The following is a 15,815-nucleotide window of genomic DNA, read 5'->3' on the forward strand; positions in this document are numbered from 1 at the left end:
AGCGAATTTTCTTTTCACATGGGAAACCTAAGCATGGTTATTCTATTCGTCAGGAGGTGATTTTATTTATGTACACTGATAAAGTCATTACCTCGCAAGGATCTTCATCTTTTCGTATTTCATACTATATGTACAAGGCTAAAGGCATGAATAGTACCATAGTAAGAACTGACCACTTAAAGGATCACTTAAAGACCAGATGGGCAAATCCATGCAGTCAGAGGGTGAACACTCGTAAGGAGTAGTCAAGTAGTGGGGTGACAAGTATTACCCTGTAGCAGTGGTGAGTAATCTCTTAACCCACTTGATGTCACAAAGCCCCTCTTAGGAGGAGAGATACATCTGGGTATTCCTCTTGGCAGAATTGGGGAATGTTATTCTAGCTACTATAACTGGGTCTGTTGATAGTGAGACAGATTCTGTTCAAATATTCTCTTTTGGTGCTAAAAAGGAAAGGACAAACTCTTTTATTTTTACACATGAGGCCTTACGGTTCTAGTTTCTTCACTCTCAGGACCACAAAAAAGGTTGGCCATTTTCTGTGAATATATAGAAATTAAGGTTTTAGTGAGTTTGTAGGACGTTTTAGACAAATTTAGCCAAAGGGTGCCCCTTGTGTTTTAGACAGAATAAGAGGGGAAGCACACACTCTGGTCTGTTTCTGCTCCCCAGTTGTACATGTCTGGGCACGCAACTTCAAAATTCAAACTAGAGATGTGCAAATAGATAGCAGTATTTTGAGTAGACCTGCCCACATTACTATACACAGTTTAAGCATTATTACTGATTGCCTTTTCTAATGATCTCTGTTCCCTGGAGCACCTAATCTCTTGTAATTACTGATTTTCAGTAATTATTGTACTATTGTATTCCAGCAGATTGTGTACTTTGAAGTTTTAATTCTCAATTAAATTAATCTGATTTAAAATTATTTTAATTTGGTATACTTTAGCCTTAATTTTCCTCTGATATTAATTCCTGTTTTTTTTTTACAATTTGTATATGTTTGATTATGTATTTGCACCACCATTAAATAACCTCACAGCTGACTTTCATTACATAAACAAATACAAACAGATACCCTACACTGGCCAAAGTGAAGGATATACCTGAAGTGTAGGTTAGCATATTCCAAAATACATTTATTCTTATTCCATCTTTGGGGCTGTAAAAGAGATGAAATTCTGTTGTTACTATGACCAAACCCAGACATGATCTCAATTCAGTTCCAAACCACCCATAAATAAATGTTACACAAACAGATTTGATCAGCCTGAAAACTAAATATTTCACAGCTGCATTGTAAGTGATATTGCAGCAGGAATGCAACTTGATTACAAAAGATTTACGACGATTTAATAGAGAGAAGGACCCTGGGGAGGTTCACTGCTGACCCTGAAACTTTGCCGAGTTGAGCTGTAGCAGCTATGGGGAAATGAGTCAGAAATAAAGCACTTGCTGACTTTAGTGTAAGGTAGAATGTAATTGCTGTTCTTGGCAGGTTTAAATTGTGTAGAACTTTGAAATATCTTGCTGAAAAAGGCTGTTCTCGCTGATTTATTTTACTATATGTATAAGTTGTGCATAGTCTCCTTAATTAGGTTGTTTATTTATTAGTTTAATGATGTAGAATGCAAAGCCAATTCTGTTATCATACAGTATAAAGACATTAAAAAAATGTGGCTGTTGTAAAAATAGAGGCAGATACAGGTCAAGTTATAAGCAATGGGTAGTGTACTTTTGTGGTTCACTAGTTTCTCTGAACAATCAAACCTACAAATGTATATAGCTCTTAAGATTAATAAATACCATTGCTTTCCACTGCCAGTTAAAGTTGTCTGCTACACATTCTAGAGACCTTGAGTTTAAGTCTTGACGTACTGTGAACCCTACACATTTAATATAAAAGAATAACTGTTCTTAAAATATGATTATTTGTTGTAACAATGGGTTTGTAAACGTTGTTAAAACTTTATATACTATAAAACAATATAATAAATACATATATACTATAATACAATATAATAACTAACATGCAAATCAGCGGCAAATAGATCTGGACGTTGAAATGCAGTGTGTAAATAACTGAAAAGGAGAGGTTTTTTATGTTGCTTGCAAGGTTTACATAGTTGATGGTCAGTTTTTTCGGGAAAAAAATCCTTTTGTTAAGAAATAATTTAAAGATTGTTTTACATAATTTAAACCTTGCATGGATATAAACATTTCCTTCTTTTGAAGTAGTACAGACATATTAAGTACTCTGTATTTGTCTTGGGAGATATTGATTTCAAAGAAGGAAAACCTGCAGGTAGTTTTTTGCCTGCGGGGAAACTTCACAACGGGGGCGGAATCGTTTCGTGACAACAGCCTTATTTGCGTGCAAATAACACTAAACACCTCCTTCCCAGTGGAATCGTGTGTACTCTATGCTGGTCACGCGCGAACCCTTGAAACGCGTGTCGGCGGGCGTAGAGGCAGGTCTGGGGGCCAATCAACGTCAGCTGGACAGTTGTTGGCCAATCGTGGGACGAACCGGAGACGCCGGGGGCGGGACTCCAGGGCGCCTCTAGGAAGTTCAGTGCGGAGTGCGGAGACGGCGCAGCATTGCTGACCGGCTGCGGTCGAGGAGAGTGTGGCGAGATATTAAGCCTTAAATAATATAAAAATGGAAGGAAAGAAGGAAAACGGGAAAGAAGTGAAATACTTTCGTCTGGAAGAAGTGGAGCAACAAAATTCCTCCAAGAGCACTTGGATTATTCTACATCATAAAATTTACGATGTCACTAAATTTCTGGAAGAGGTGAGGAGATGAATAAAAAAGTTTTTTTTTTTATGAATCAGGGGTGGTTTAAAAGCAGTGGCTTCTCAGAATCACAATTCTATGCACGCATAGGGTAACGCAAGAACAGGTATTCCTGCACATCAGTGTAGCAACTTGGACACGAGCTTCAACTTGTGCATCCTTTCAATTGATCATATAGTCTTTATTGACTCAGATGGGAAATTAGTCGAAAATAGATTTCGAAGTCTGCGGTGAGCTTGTGTTTAAATTGACTGTGAGTGCTGCAAACTGCAATGCAGGTCCTTGAACTTCAGTGATTTTGGTTTGAAAAGTCACTCTTTTTTCGTGGTCCCAGTTATTGAATGTTGTAAGTAGACTAACGTCTGGTTGCTTCTACAACTCCGAATCTGTTTGGCTTGATATTTTTATGAAAACTATGTAGAATTTAGTTTTAGTCCCGTGAACTATTTCAGATATCGATGAAAAGGTCCCTAAAACAGTTTTATGTAAAAGCAGATTCTTTGTTAAAATGCGAAATTAATCCGTGAATGTTTAAATAGTAAAAACGAAAAGAGACCCCCCCCCCCTCCCCTACTTTTACGATTTAGTTCGGGCAGCTTCATTCTACTTTTAAAATTGCGATTTTGGTGTATTCAGACTCGCGTCTCTTATTCAGTTTGAACAAATCTTAAAACCCCTGAAATATTTTAACAGCTTTGCTAAATGGCAGTTAAGATTAATGATTAATAAGTTGACTTTAACAAAGCAAACCGAATTCTCCTTTGGTACAGTTTTCTGAACTTTGCACTATGAAGTGGGCCAGATGTTAAATACCGACTCGCTGCAAAAGAGCCTTTTCATTTGCGCTAGAAATACTACACACCCTGACAAAGAAGCGACAGACATCTGAGTGTAAACTTGTGAATGAACGTAAAATAGTCACGAGACGATAGGAGATATCTTTACGAGACACGTTTCAGTGGCTAGCTACAAAGTTTCAATTTCCTTTCCTTTTTTTCTAACTTTATTACACTCGTTTTTTTTGGCTACGACATTCTCCCGACGATGTGCAGTAAGAGAGAAGATCTTTCATGAAATACTGTGTTCTTAAAATTTGTTTTGAAGAAGATCCATTTCCTTCGGGTTAACAGGTTGGCGAATTTGTTTTGTGTGGTTCGAAAAGATTCACGTTACTTGGGACCCTCAGTTGATCAACACCATAGTCTGCTTGGAAGAATGGTTATATAGCGAAGTGGCTCAGATATTGTCATTTAGTTTTGGTCAGTGAATTTAGAGGCCGCTGATATTAGGACTTAGAACGTCATCAACTAGGATTTCGAGTTCATGAACTCTAAGCCAGCCTCATGACGTCACACAGCGGTAGGATGAGGGAATGAAACAGAAAATGGTCACCATCTGTTATTCTGCACGCCTTAACAGGTCAATATTATAATTTAAATACATCAGTTATCATAAACGTATTAAATTAAATTTCCTTTTTTTTATTCTTGCTAGCTCTTGAGCTCTCTTAAAGAATATGGGATAAGTTTGACATAATGTGCTGTGGGAAATGATTCAAACTGAATGTATTTAGTGTTTTGTTTCATTTCAGTGTGTCCAGCTGGTTTCTTGAATGCCAGATTCAACACATGAACTTTAAATAGCAAGTGAAGAAAGTAGTTAAAAAGGTTTTAATTTATTTATCACAATACTTTAATAATTCACTTACTTGGTGTCTATTCTGTAGTGTACTTTAAAGCTACTTGTTGATAAGTTAGTTGAGAATAGAATGTTCTGTTTTTTTTATAAAAAGGAACAACTTTTTATTTAAGCCACTGGCAGCCAAAGATACTGCTCTGAGGCTTTGGTCTGGTGTTTTATTTACCCAGTGTAATGCAGAAAGTACTGAATTTACCTATTTTGAATGACCATGGAATTATACTAATTCATGGGGTTATGTTTTTTTGTCTTCTGACATCTGAGATGAATTCCATGCAGCATCATCTATTACCTGGTGTGTGTTAGTGCAGTTGTATGCCAATGTTCTGCATAACCCCTTGCCTGTATTGGAATATGGCCAAGTACACAAGAGATAGCTCTTGACCCACAATCTTAAAGTGCTGACTGCTAGTGCCACTTGCTTTTGCTCACAGTGACTCTGGACAGTCAACGCCCTAGGGACTCAACCAATAATAGCACCTGTTCAGCAGGTAGAAGTTAGCTCTCCCCTGATCCAGCTGAAAGATTGTCTGATCGATTTATTACCATTGTCCTTCTATTAATGAAAGAGGGTTTCCTACCTTTAAAGTAATTTCCTCTGGTCTTTCAAGAGATTATAGTGGCATTGTATAAAAACCCTTACAGGATATTATATATTGCAGAACCCTGTAATAAAAAAATAAGCATCTTGTGAAATTCATTATTCCCTATCTAAAGCATTTGGAGCAGCAGTTTCAGCTTTCTGCAGGAGCGTGTGCTTTAGGTTTTGAAAGATGGTCAGATCCACGCTGCTGACTGTATGTTCTCTGTGATGTGCTCTTTAGCATGTAACTGCAGTCTCTGTATCTTGCCTGTTGTAATGTTGTAGGGGTGCATTCACCATTTAAGACATGGGGTGTTATAAAAACATTGGATCAATGTATGTTCTCCTTTTCACCACCTGGTTCTGAGAAGCGATTCTGAGGTGGTTTTGTCAGTGACTTCTGCCAAGGCCGTGATTTTACAGAGACCTGCCCCGTTCAGATTTTCAGTCTTTTTTTTTTTCCAGAGCTTTTTCAGAGTTTTCTTTTTTCCCCCTCTAGCACCCAGGTGGTGAAGAAGTTCTGCGGGAGCAGGCAGGGGGCAACGCCACAGAGAGCTTTGAAGACATAGGCCATTCTTCGGACGCCAGAGCTATCGCCAGCACATACGTCATTGGCGAACTCCATCCCGTAAGGATCCCGTTTCACAGTCAAGCGCACAGTTCTTCTTGACGAGGCGCTGCAGTATGGTCAACGCCTTCTTCCAGACCTGCAGCACCCATCACTCAGAGGCTTAAGATCTGCCCGTGGGCTACTTTGTTCAAATTAATTACATGTATAATTAGACCTTCTGTAGCCTGGCATTCATTCGTAACTCAGGGGCCCATAATATCCTGAGTATGATCAGATAATGCGTACCACTGTATTCTAAATATACTGAAACTTGACAAAAAGACAAGACAAGACTTTTTACTTGTAACAACAGCAAAATTGCAAAATTTATTATCGGTAAAATCTTTCTTAACATGCATATCTTGAGCCAATTCGTTATGCTGATTCACCTTTGTCATCAACATAATGTCCGTGGTAAAATTCACAGGTAAATAGCTTGTCAGGTGATCATTGGAAGTAATACACGCTGTACAGGGCATACTTGCATCAACGTCCCATTTCTTTCCGAGAGACTGGCCAAACATGGGCCTGTTCACTAATCTTTAAGCCCTAGATGCCCCTCTTTGATCCATCACATCCCACGATGTTCAATGTTCGAGTGGGGCAAATTGAGCCAATGTGACACTTCTTAAAAAAGCTGTTGTGTGATACCTTAGCAAGGGCCGCAAGTGAGGTGAAAGGACTGCAAAGCGGTCAAGAGCAGTGGGTTGTGCAGAGTAAACATTTCTGCTCAGAACATCATCACACTTCTGCTTCACCAGTGATTAGTGTAGAACTAGTATATTAAGTCTGTTGCATTTTCAGGTGTCAATAAGAAATATCTACAGAAAACCTTGGTTCTTTATTTTTCTATAGATTACCTTAGATTACCTCATCTTAAACCTCTAGTAACATAATGTGATGAAAATGAAGATGAAGTGTGCAAGTAAATGTAGTAATTATAGTTATACCATATAGGAGTTAGAACTGGAAACAGTGTACATGAATTCAAACAAATACAATAATTGCAATAGCATATATTGAAATAGAGACAAGTCTGTCTTAAAGTTTAAAAGACCTGTATAAATGGGTGAGTTTTGAGGGTGGTGAAAGCATGTTTAGTCCATTAACATAAGATAAGATCACTTTATTGACCATATACAATTTCTTGTATTAGGAATTTGTCTTTTCATACCCCAACGTTCTCTCCATGAGACACACAGGCAGGGAGAAAGAAGCTTGGGGTCAGAGCGCAGGGTCAACCTAATTATTAAGGGGCTAGAGAAAGACTTGTCAATTATGTTGTATGGGCTAGTGTAGGATGTGGTGTAAAATTCATTGCGTCTTAGTAAATACAGGTTTTTTAGGGAAGGCAGTGACCTTCGTGCCAATCTCTAGTTTCATAAGGTGTGTTTAGAATATATGCACTGCTGAGCCTGATAAAAATCTCCTGGTTTTTGACAATCTCTGAAGGTAATCAGTGATAGAAGAGGCCAAATAGGAAGTAAAAGCAGTGTGGTTCGCTTGCAGTAATCTTGGCTGTTTTTGTTGTTGTTGTTGTTTGTAGGATGACAGACATAAAATTGAAAAGCCAACGGTAAGTGAACTAAAACTAAGATTTTAAACCGTTTTTTTAATAACATTTTGAGGTTGATGTATGGGGACTATAAATTCAGAGAGGCCAGAAATAGAGTAAAAACTTTCCCTTTTGTGGGGAAAGGTCTGTTTTTAGATTTGCACTATAAAATGTTTATATTTTAGTTAACAAATTGGAAATCAGGTTGTTCTCTGGGGAAAATAACTATAATTCTTATAGTTACACACACAAATAAGAGCAAAATGTATTTTCCTGTATGATCATTAATATCTCCTTTATTGTGTCTATTGCTTTGGATCCCAAAAGACTTCAAAGCACTGCCCCTGCAGGAGGGGACCTATTTATTCCCTTATTTAATTACTGTTACTGACCTTTTCAATATTATGTGGATATCCAGAATCACAATCACTTGACTCGGGAAACAGGCATCCTGGTTTATTGGCATTCCTGGGCAAGAAAAAAGGTCCTTTCACACACGCATCTCGTGCTGTAACAATACCATTTTAAAACATTGAGATTTGTTTTTTATCGGATAAGGGGGAGGTAGTATTTATTGCGGAAAATGTGAAAAGCCAGTAATGACTATTATTCCTCTGTAAGGAAACTTCAGTCCCTTCAAGGGGAAACAATAGTAATGGTTATTTCAGGTCTGAGGCAGAGAGTCTGTGATTTTTTTAAAAGTCTGCGTGCACTCTGGACACTCATGGAGAGTCACAGCTCTGCACACTTCAATCACAGAGTAGATAAGTGTACCTTCACCTTTTCGGTATTGTGTTTTGCTGAAGATTACCCACTGATAAAGATAAATAAAAACTAGAGTAGGTAAGAGTTCATTTCCTTTTATTTTACTTTGTTACATGTATTGATATCTTCTAAATTATTTGAAAATACTTCATTATCTTCCAGCTTTAATTGAGCACTGTTTTAAGTTAGCACCGCAATAATTAAACAGTATCTTCCCTCTTTTAAGTCAGAACAGTGTTAAACAATCTCTACGTTTTGTTCTTTTTCAGGAAACGTTTGTCACTACACTGAATGATAACTCAAGGTATTCTCATTTCATATTTTTTTTCGTATTTTAATTTTTATGAAAAATCTGATACATCAGGCAGCAAGGTTTGAAAACAGTGTTAATGAATACAAAATTGGACTTGCGTTGAGTTCTAATTTTTTTATGTTACCACAGACATGATAAGACTAAGACCTAAAAGGTTGCGACACCTCTTACTGGAATTTATTTTAAGTTGATGTTGCCGGTCTCCAGATAGTTCAGAGTATGTATTTGATAGATGGGTTAATGGGCTAAACAGATGTCCTGATTACAAAGAAAGGTTGAATGCAGGGCCAGGGTAATGATACATTTTAGAATTGAATTATAACGCATTTCCCTAGTTCAGTGCCACTTTAACATGCAGGCCACATTGAAAGATTTTCTCTTTGTATAACTGGTTCGAAAACATTCTTTTGTGGATGCACTTTGGTAGTGGTGGAGGGGAGTCCCCATTACCTGTAAAGCGCTTTGAGTGGAGTGTCCAGAAAAGTGCTATATAAGTGTAAGGAATTATTAATCTTTTACAGTGTATTGTACAGTCACCACAAATTCTCCAGTATTGACTGACGCTCTCATAAAGCTGTTGAGCAGCACAGGAAAATCTGCAGAATCTGAATATATACATTTATAGATGCTTTACAATAATGCTTAGGAATTAAACTGTTGAATATCTTTTTGTAATTTTTACTTTAAAAGAAATGAATATGTATAATAGTTTGAAAAGATATAGCATGAAGGTTTAGGAGTCAGTGGTATATGTTCTCTGTAAGTGGAAGGTTTTTATTTGTTTTACTCATAGTTCTGTAAAATAAATACATAATGTGGAATGAAGTTTTGCATTTTTTGACTTTGTCCTGTTGGATAAGATAAGATCAATTTATTGGCCCTTTACAATTTCTTGCATTAGGAATTCGTCTTTTTGCATACCCCAGCTTGCTCTCCATGAGACTCAGACACACAGACAGGGAGAGAAGCTGGGGGTCAGAGCACAGGGTCAGCCATTTATACGGCGCCCCTGGAGCAGTTGGGGTTAAGGGCCTTGCTCAGGGGCCCAACGGAGTAGGATTCCTCTGCCGGCCACGGGATTTGAACTGGCAACCTTCTGGCCACAGGCACAGATCCTTAGCCACAGAGTCACCGCTCCGCCCCTGTTACCATAACAGAGAAATGAAACAATTGTCCTAAAGACCTTAGTAGCACAGTTTGATTGAGCACAGGAAAAGGGAATAATCATAGATTACATTTGTGTTTTTCTTAATTGTGCTTTTGCTTTACTTGGCTCTCTTGGGACCACAAGAGAATGTAATTTGAATGTAATTTTCTAAGAATTTCAAGTTCATGTTATTAATCTTTCCTTTGTTTCATTTTAGTTGGTGGACAAACTGGGTGATTCCTGCAATTGCTGCTGCCTTTGTCACTGTGATGTACCGTTTGTATGTAGCTGAGGAATAAAATTGACAAATGTGATTGCTCGCACATAACCACTAGTTTCGATTGCTGTAGTAATGTGAATGAATGGTGGAAAATCACCCGTTTGCTTCAACATTAACAAGTGCCTTTGATTCCGTTGTTTTTATCAGCAATGCACTGTATATGAAGGCATTTCTTTTCACTAAACCAGAGTTTTAAAGCCTTGGTTCTGGTGAGCTCAGATACTGTTACAGATTTTTGCTACAGCTGAGGTAATTTACTGAACTGAGCCCTTTGTTGAACTTTGTTGGAATTTAATAAGAACTATTTTATTGGTTTCTGCCCTGAACTGTTAATGATTTAAAGTTGGTTATTAAATTTTATAGCTATTTTTCAGCTACTTTTAGCAGCTGAAGCTGATGTCTAATGAATCAAATTCTTAGTTCATTTAAAGGTTTAAGGTGTAATTGAGGATTCAGTCTTATTTAGAATGAAAATCGGCAGACACTGGGGTCACCAGCGTCAGGTTTGGGAAACCCTGTTCTGGAGATATAAACGTTTATGTATACAGCCACACACAAAAGTATTGTTACCCCGTTCAGAGCTCACTAACTGTAATCTACCAAGTCTGCACCCGCTGGGCAAAAGATTGACTATAAAGTAGTGAATGGTAAATTGAGATTGCTAGTAAGATAATACATACTAGTATTTTAGCAGAAGAGGGACTTAATGTGCTGGAGTAAAAGGGAGAGGAAAAAGATTGCTACCACACCGGTCTCCAGTATTGTTATGCTCTGTTGCTGAATGAGTGCTTTGATACTCAACTTAATACTCCTGGCCTCAGTTGATCTTTTTGTTGTGTTCCATTTGTAATTCTGTAGCAAACATAGTGAACACATTTTATAAACAATGTAAAACATGCAAAAGAAATGTTTAAATCCACAAAGTTAACAAATGGCAAAGTATAATTCGGCCCAGTAATAAAACTGAAAGCTCTCAAAATGGTGAAAGCCAGCACCACATTGCTGACACACAAGAAAAACAGCATTCCTCAATTATTTTTTACCATTTTCTGCTGAAAAAGTACAATGAATAAACATCAGATGGAGGATGCCATATATTTGCAATCCCAATCCCATGTGCTGCTCTCCCTGCTGTGTTATTTTAGGTTCAATTTCAAGTTGAAAATAAGAGAATAAGCAGGGAAAATGTATCCTGCAGCCCAGAACTGGATTGTGCATTAGCTCAGCCACAGGTACAGACTCAGCAGAACAGAATTCACCCGTTATCTGTACTGTTATTTACAAGGATGAATTATTGCAAACAAGCAAGTGTAATTTAACAAATATATTAAGGGTATTAATAACTTTGGATGTGACTGTGTGTAAATAAATAATGAACTACTCCTTTACCTACCTATGTACATATACAATATACATACATAGAAGTAGGTAGATGGATAGGTCATAACTTAACAAAGATTGTATTAAATTTACACTGTATTAAATGTACAAGATATAATATGTGAACGTTCTAGTTTCTCCTCAGCAGTGTAATCCACATGAATTGTTCAGTGCATGTGAAGAATGTAATCAGATTGTGACATTGCCATGCTACTGAGCGTGTTAAATCATGTCTTGCTTAACCCTTAACCGCAGTACAGTTTGTAGCATAAAAATGATACTAACAATTGAAAAGGCAGGCTATCTCTTTTTTTAAGAATATAATTATATTTGTAAAATAAATTTTCATACACATTAAGAAATGCAATAAACTGTATGTACAGTACTTGGTGCTTTTATTTTGACATTTTATTTTAAACTATTTTTTAATAACAAGCTTATCCACCTGCAACCTGCTACAAACAGGGTCTCTGCATCTCCTTACTTGACTTGGGAGAGTAATACAGGGAACAGCGTGCATCACAAAATCAAAATATAAAAGCAGAAAGGCTTACGTTTTGTGGTGGGGTGATGTAAGATGGAGTCCTGAGAAACACAAATTGAGTAGAACACATTTATTTCTCTGAATTTATTGTAGTGAACGTGTTTAACAAGACATGCCTAGTTGAAAAATAGATGGGGAACCTTAAATATTTACATGTATCTTTTGCCTTCTCCATTGTAATATTAAAGTGGTGTGTTGTGAGCTTTTTGCTGGAAAAAAAGTGTCACAAAGTTATGAAATTTGAAATGTGTGCATATCGGAATAAAAACGAGTAGAGCGAATGTTTTCATGTGTAGAAAATTCCACAGTATATTCCCAGGTGTGTAATTCAGAAGTAGCAAGCATAGTGTATGCCCATGGACTGATTTAAACAGAGTTAATAAAGTCAGAATATGAAGCTACAATGTTCCCTGAAGTGCTATATGTACAACTAGAGATCTCCATTTCCTTGCAAAAAACGAAGGACTGTGCTTTTTCATACTTTTGGTTTTATTGGAATGCACAGAGGGAGTAAGACATAGTGTTGATATTTAGCAGCTGGGCCTCAATGCATAAAGGACCCTAGGTGTCGAACAAGTTGAGCTTTATAGTCTAGCCATCACTATTTCAAATGTAGTCTGTACTGTAAGCAAAGTGTGACCTTTGTGACTGAACTCCACCAAAATTTGGGGCCAAATAAACTTGCCAGGCATTTGTGCACATGAAGTGCATCTGTCCCCTTCTGCTCTGGCCCCTTTACTGACTGAACTCTCACCAGGCATAAGGGACAGATGACTGAGGTGACCTATGTTTATTATGATTTAGGGAATCCAAATTGTGTGATGAAAAGCAGTGGTTATTTAAAAAAAAGAACAAATAAAATAATTGGGATCGGATTTTATAAATTAGTAAATGGAACTGCTGCCATATAACGGAATTAAAAGCAAATCTGATTGTAACTTTGGAAAAACACCAATAAAGTGCTGAGTATTTTAATTGTTTTTAAATATTTTACTCACTAATTTTCTTATACACAGTGACTGCCATCACCTTTAAATAATGGGGCTCACGGCATATGAACGCATAAAATCCCTCAATGGATGACAATTACTGTTTTTCAGTTCAGAACTTGAATGCTACATTTTGTACTCTCATAAAGTAAGCCTAAAAGTCAAGCCGAATCTATCACTGATGATAATTGTTTGTATCCTAGAGTCTATTTCAAACCACAGTTATAAACATGTCTGAAACTGTTGTTCATTATCTCAATCAATACACCTCAATTGCTGTAATTAAAATCAGCCCATTTAACTGTTATCACCTTATACTGAGCAAACATTATCACTCAAGTGTCTTTGTAATGAAAGGATGTTTTTTGTTCCTTATTGGGCTTACTATAGTTATAGTGCATTGAGAACAATAAAATGTAATTCGATCAATCCAGTTTATGAAGGTGGTGATCCTTGTACAGCAGCCTCTACATTTGATATTTCTTATGGCTGTACATTGTGAGGCTTTGCTCATTAAGAAGACCAAGCCCAATGGTTAACAATCACTTAAAGATAATCATAAAACACAAACTCACTTTATCACTGATGCTAAGCTGAAGCCTGTGTTCTCACTATCTAACCACTTGTATTTAACTCTGACTTTATGACCACAAGGTTAACTGGATAAAAAGCCATGTGAATCGGTAGCGTAATTTAGCTAGCACTAAAACAGAATAAAGTTCTTGGCGTACCACGTACTTCATTAGGCCTTTTAGTAGATTTTCTTGTAACACACACAAACCTATTCTTGCACCCTTCTCAAAAATGGCTCTTGCTGTTTAAAAATGAGACAGGCAGTTGAACTGAACTACAGATGGACACAATCTATGATAAAATGTAATTAGAACAAACATTCATCATACCTGAAGAAGGAAAAGGCAAAATGCATATCAAAACACAGATTGATCAAATCTCATCCTGATTGTCTTAGCATTAACTGAACTGAGGTCATGTGACTCACTCTTTAATAGGGGTCCATAGTAGGGATTACCCTCAGCAATGCTGGTCTCCACGTATTTAGCTGGGTGGACAGGAACAACTGGAATAAAGTACTCAGCTCAGCTTGAATCCATGACCTGTTAAAGGTGACTGGTCTTATTGAATGTGCACAATCATGTACAGTATGTAAAACTAAGAGAAATATTAATTCTGGAACTGGAGAAAAGGTTATCAGCTGCAAATCTGAAAAGAGACAGATGCAGAATGTCCTGTCTTTGTCAGTTCAGTGTGTTGCACAAGCTGTTTCAGAATTCATATAGTCTTCGACCACTGTGTGTAGTTGCAGAGCATGAATGTGCTGCAGCAAGACTGGTCTCTGGAGGCGCAGGTAAAGCAGGAATAGTGACCCCCTGCAGAAAAACAGGTGAGTGTGTTTCAACGAGGCAATACTGGTCTATTGGTGGCTGGCAAGCAGTCCTCTCTGTTGGTTGGCACAGGGAGGCATCTGTTTCAAAGGAAAAGCAAAGGTCTGTAACCCAGGAATCAAACTTGAGTTTCCCAGAAGTTATGACAGGGACAGTTCTACCCTTGTTGGAATTTGATCACAACCAAACCTGGACATTGCTGGAACTGTGACGCTCAAAAAAGCCCCAAATCACCATTCCTCAGCAAAGAATTCTACTACCCCCAAAGAACAGGTCTCCCACCATGTGAGAATTCAACACTTTCCTGGTTTCAAGGGAATTATGTCACTTTCAGTAACAGACTCTGTAGCTTTGAACCCCTTTAATATATAAATCAAATTTTGTGCATTCAAATGCCTTTGCTATTTGTACTGATATTGAGAGCAGATTTATTTTCTGTCATTAAGATCGCCATGGAGATAGAGTCAATTAGTAACCAAAAAGGTAATCTTACTCTTGTTAGTGCCTGGAGAAATTGAACTTTCTGAACAGCTTCTCTACCACAACACATAACAGTTTCTCTGAGGGTCTCCAGAAGTTGACAGAAGGTCTCTGGGGACAAGGATTTCATCTTGGCCTTTACCCATCATTTACCTAATCCCATCTCTGAATTGGCGTCATTACTCTGTTCTCCTCCCCCTGATATTGGATAAAAGGTGAGCATACCGGTACACTATGGCTCCCATCATGCAGGTTAAACTGGTGGTGGAGAAGAGTCCCCTGTCACAGAAGCCATTCCTGATTGATGCAGATGATATAATCTGGAAGTGACTGGAGAAGCACAAATGGGGAAAACACTGCTGGATCTGGACGGGATTACAGAGAGGGGGGCAGTGATGGCAGTGATCCAGTGCTTGGGGAGCGTGGCGAAGGCGTACGTGTCCGAAACACACCAAAGGGGAAATCAGGGCACAGTCCAAAATCCAATAGCAGGGAGGTCCATCTGAGACAAAGACGAGGAACAGGGAACTTGGAACCAGGAACACAGAAGTTAAAATCATAACGGAGCCAGGCGCTCCGAGCCCCGGACCCAGATGGTCAGGAAGCCGGGGTGAAGCCGATGCCGTCAGGTCTCTCCTGGACCCGCTGGTAGGCGGGCTTCCGGGCGTCCATCTTCCAATGCTGAGCGCCGAGCTTCGGAGGCACGGGGTTTAAATAATACAGGAAATACCATGGACAGGTGTACATAAAAAAACTAAAATTCAGAAGGGTCGGAGTGCTGTCTAGAGGAGGGATGAGGACTGTGACATCCCCATTCCCTGTAAAGCTTTGAGTGGAGAAAAGCACTATATTATTATTATTATTATTATTATTATTATTATTATTATTATTATTATTATTACAACTACTATAACACTCCAGGAGAAAAAAAGTGCCAGGAAAGACATTAATCCCTAAAGTTGAGTTTTCCTAATGTGTTGCTCTCACAAAAACCAGTGTGGTCTGACCGTGTGTCAAAGCACTCTTCACCCAGTTCACCATGATCCGCAGGACTATCATCGGTTACTGAGGTTATCTCAGTATAAAATTCACCAGAGTCAAAATGAGCATGAGATGCCTATAGACGTGGAATAACTCTGGTGTATATTAAGACAAGAAGAAATCAGAAATGTAAGGATCTTAAAATACAGATGAGTTATGGCTTGAACAGGGAAAGGGATATTCAGTTTTCATGGGAAAACTAGTTAAAACTGAAACTAGTTAAA

General features: G+C 38.0%; 1 protein-coding gene across 1 annotated transcript; it reads left to right on the plus strand.

The window, feature by feature from the left end:
* The first annotated feature begins 2,571 nt into the window (after nt 1–2,571).
* On the plus strand, nt 2,572–11,519 carry cyb5a (cytochrome b5 type A (microsomal)). The gene is made up of 5 exons (XM_006634418.3): nt 2,572–2,800; nt 5,584–5,712; nt 7,241–7,270; nt 8,284–8,318; nt 9,692–11,519. The coding sequence occupies exons 1-5, from the start codon at nt 2,666–2,668 to the stop codon at nt 9,771–9,773; spliced, it is 411 nt and encodes a 136-aa protein (XP_006634481.1). The 5' UTR covers nt 2,572–2,665; the 3' UTR covers nt 9,774–11,519.
* The last annotated feature ends 4,296 nt before the right edge of the window (nt 11,520–15,815 follow it).

Source organism: Lepisosteus oculatus, chromosome 6 (genome assembly GCF_040954835.1).
Source record: "Lepisosteus oculatus isolate fLepOcu1 chromosome 6, fLepOcu1.hap2, whole genome shotgun sequence".
Taxonomy (NCBI): Eukaryota; Metazoa; Chordata; class Actinopteri; order Semionotiformes; family Lepisosteidae; genus Lepisosteus; species Lepisosteus oculatus.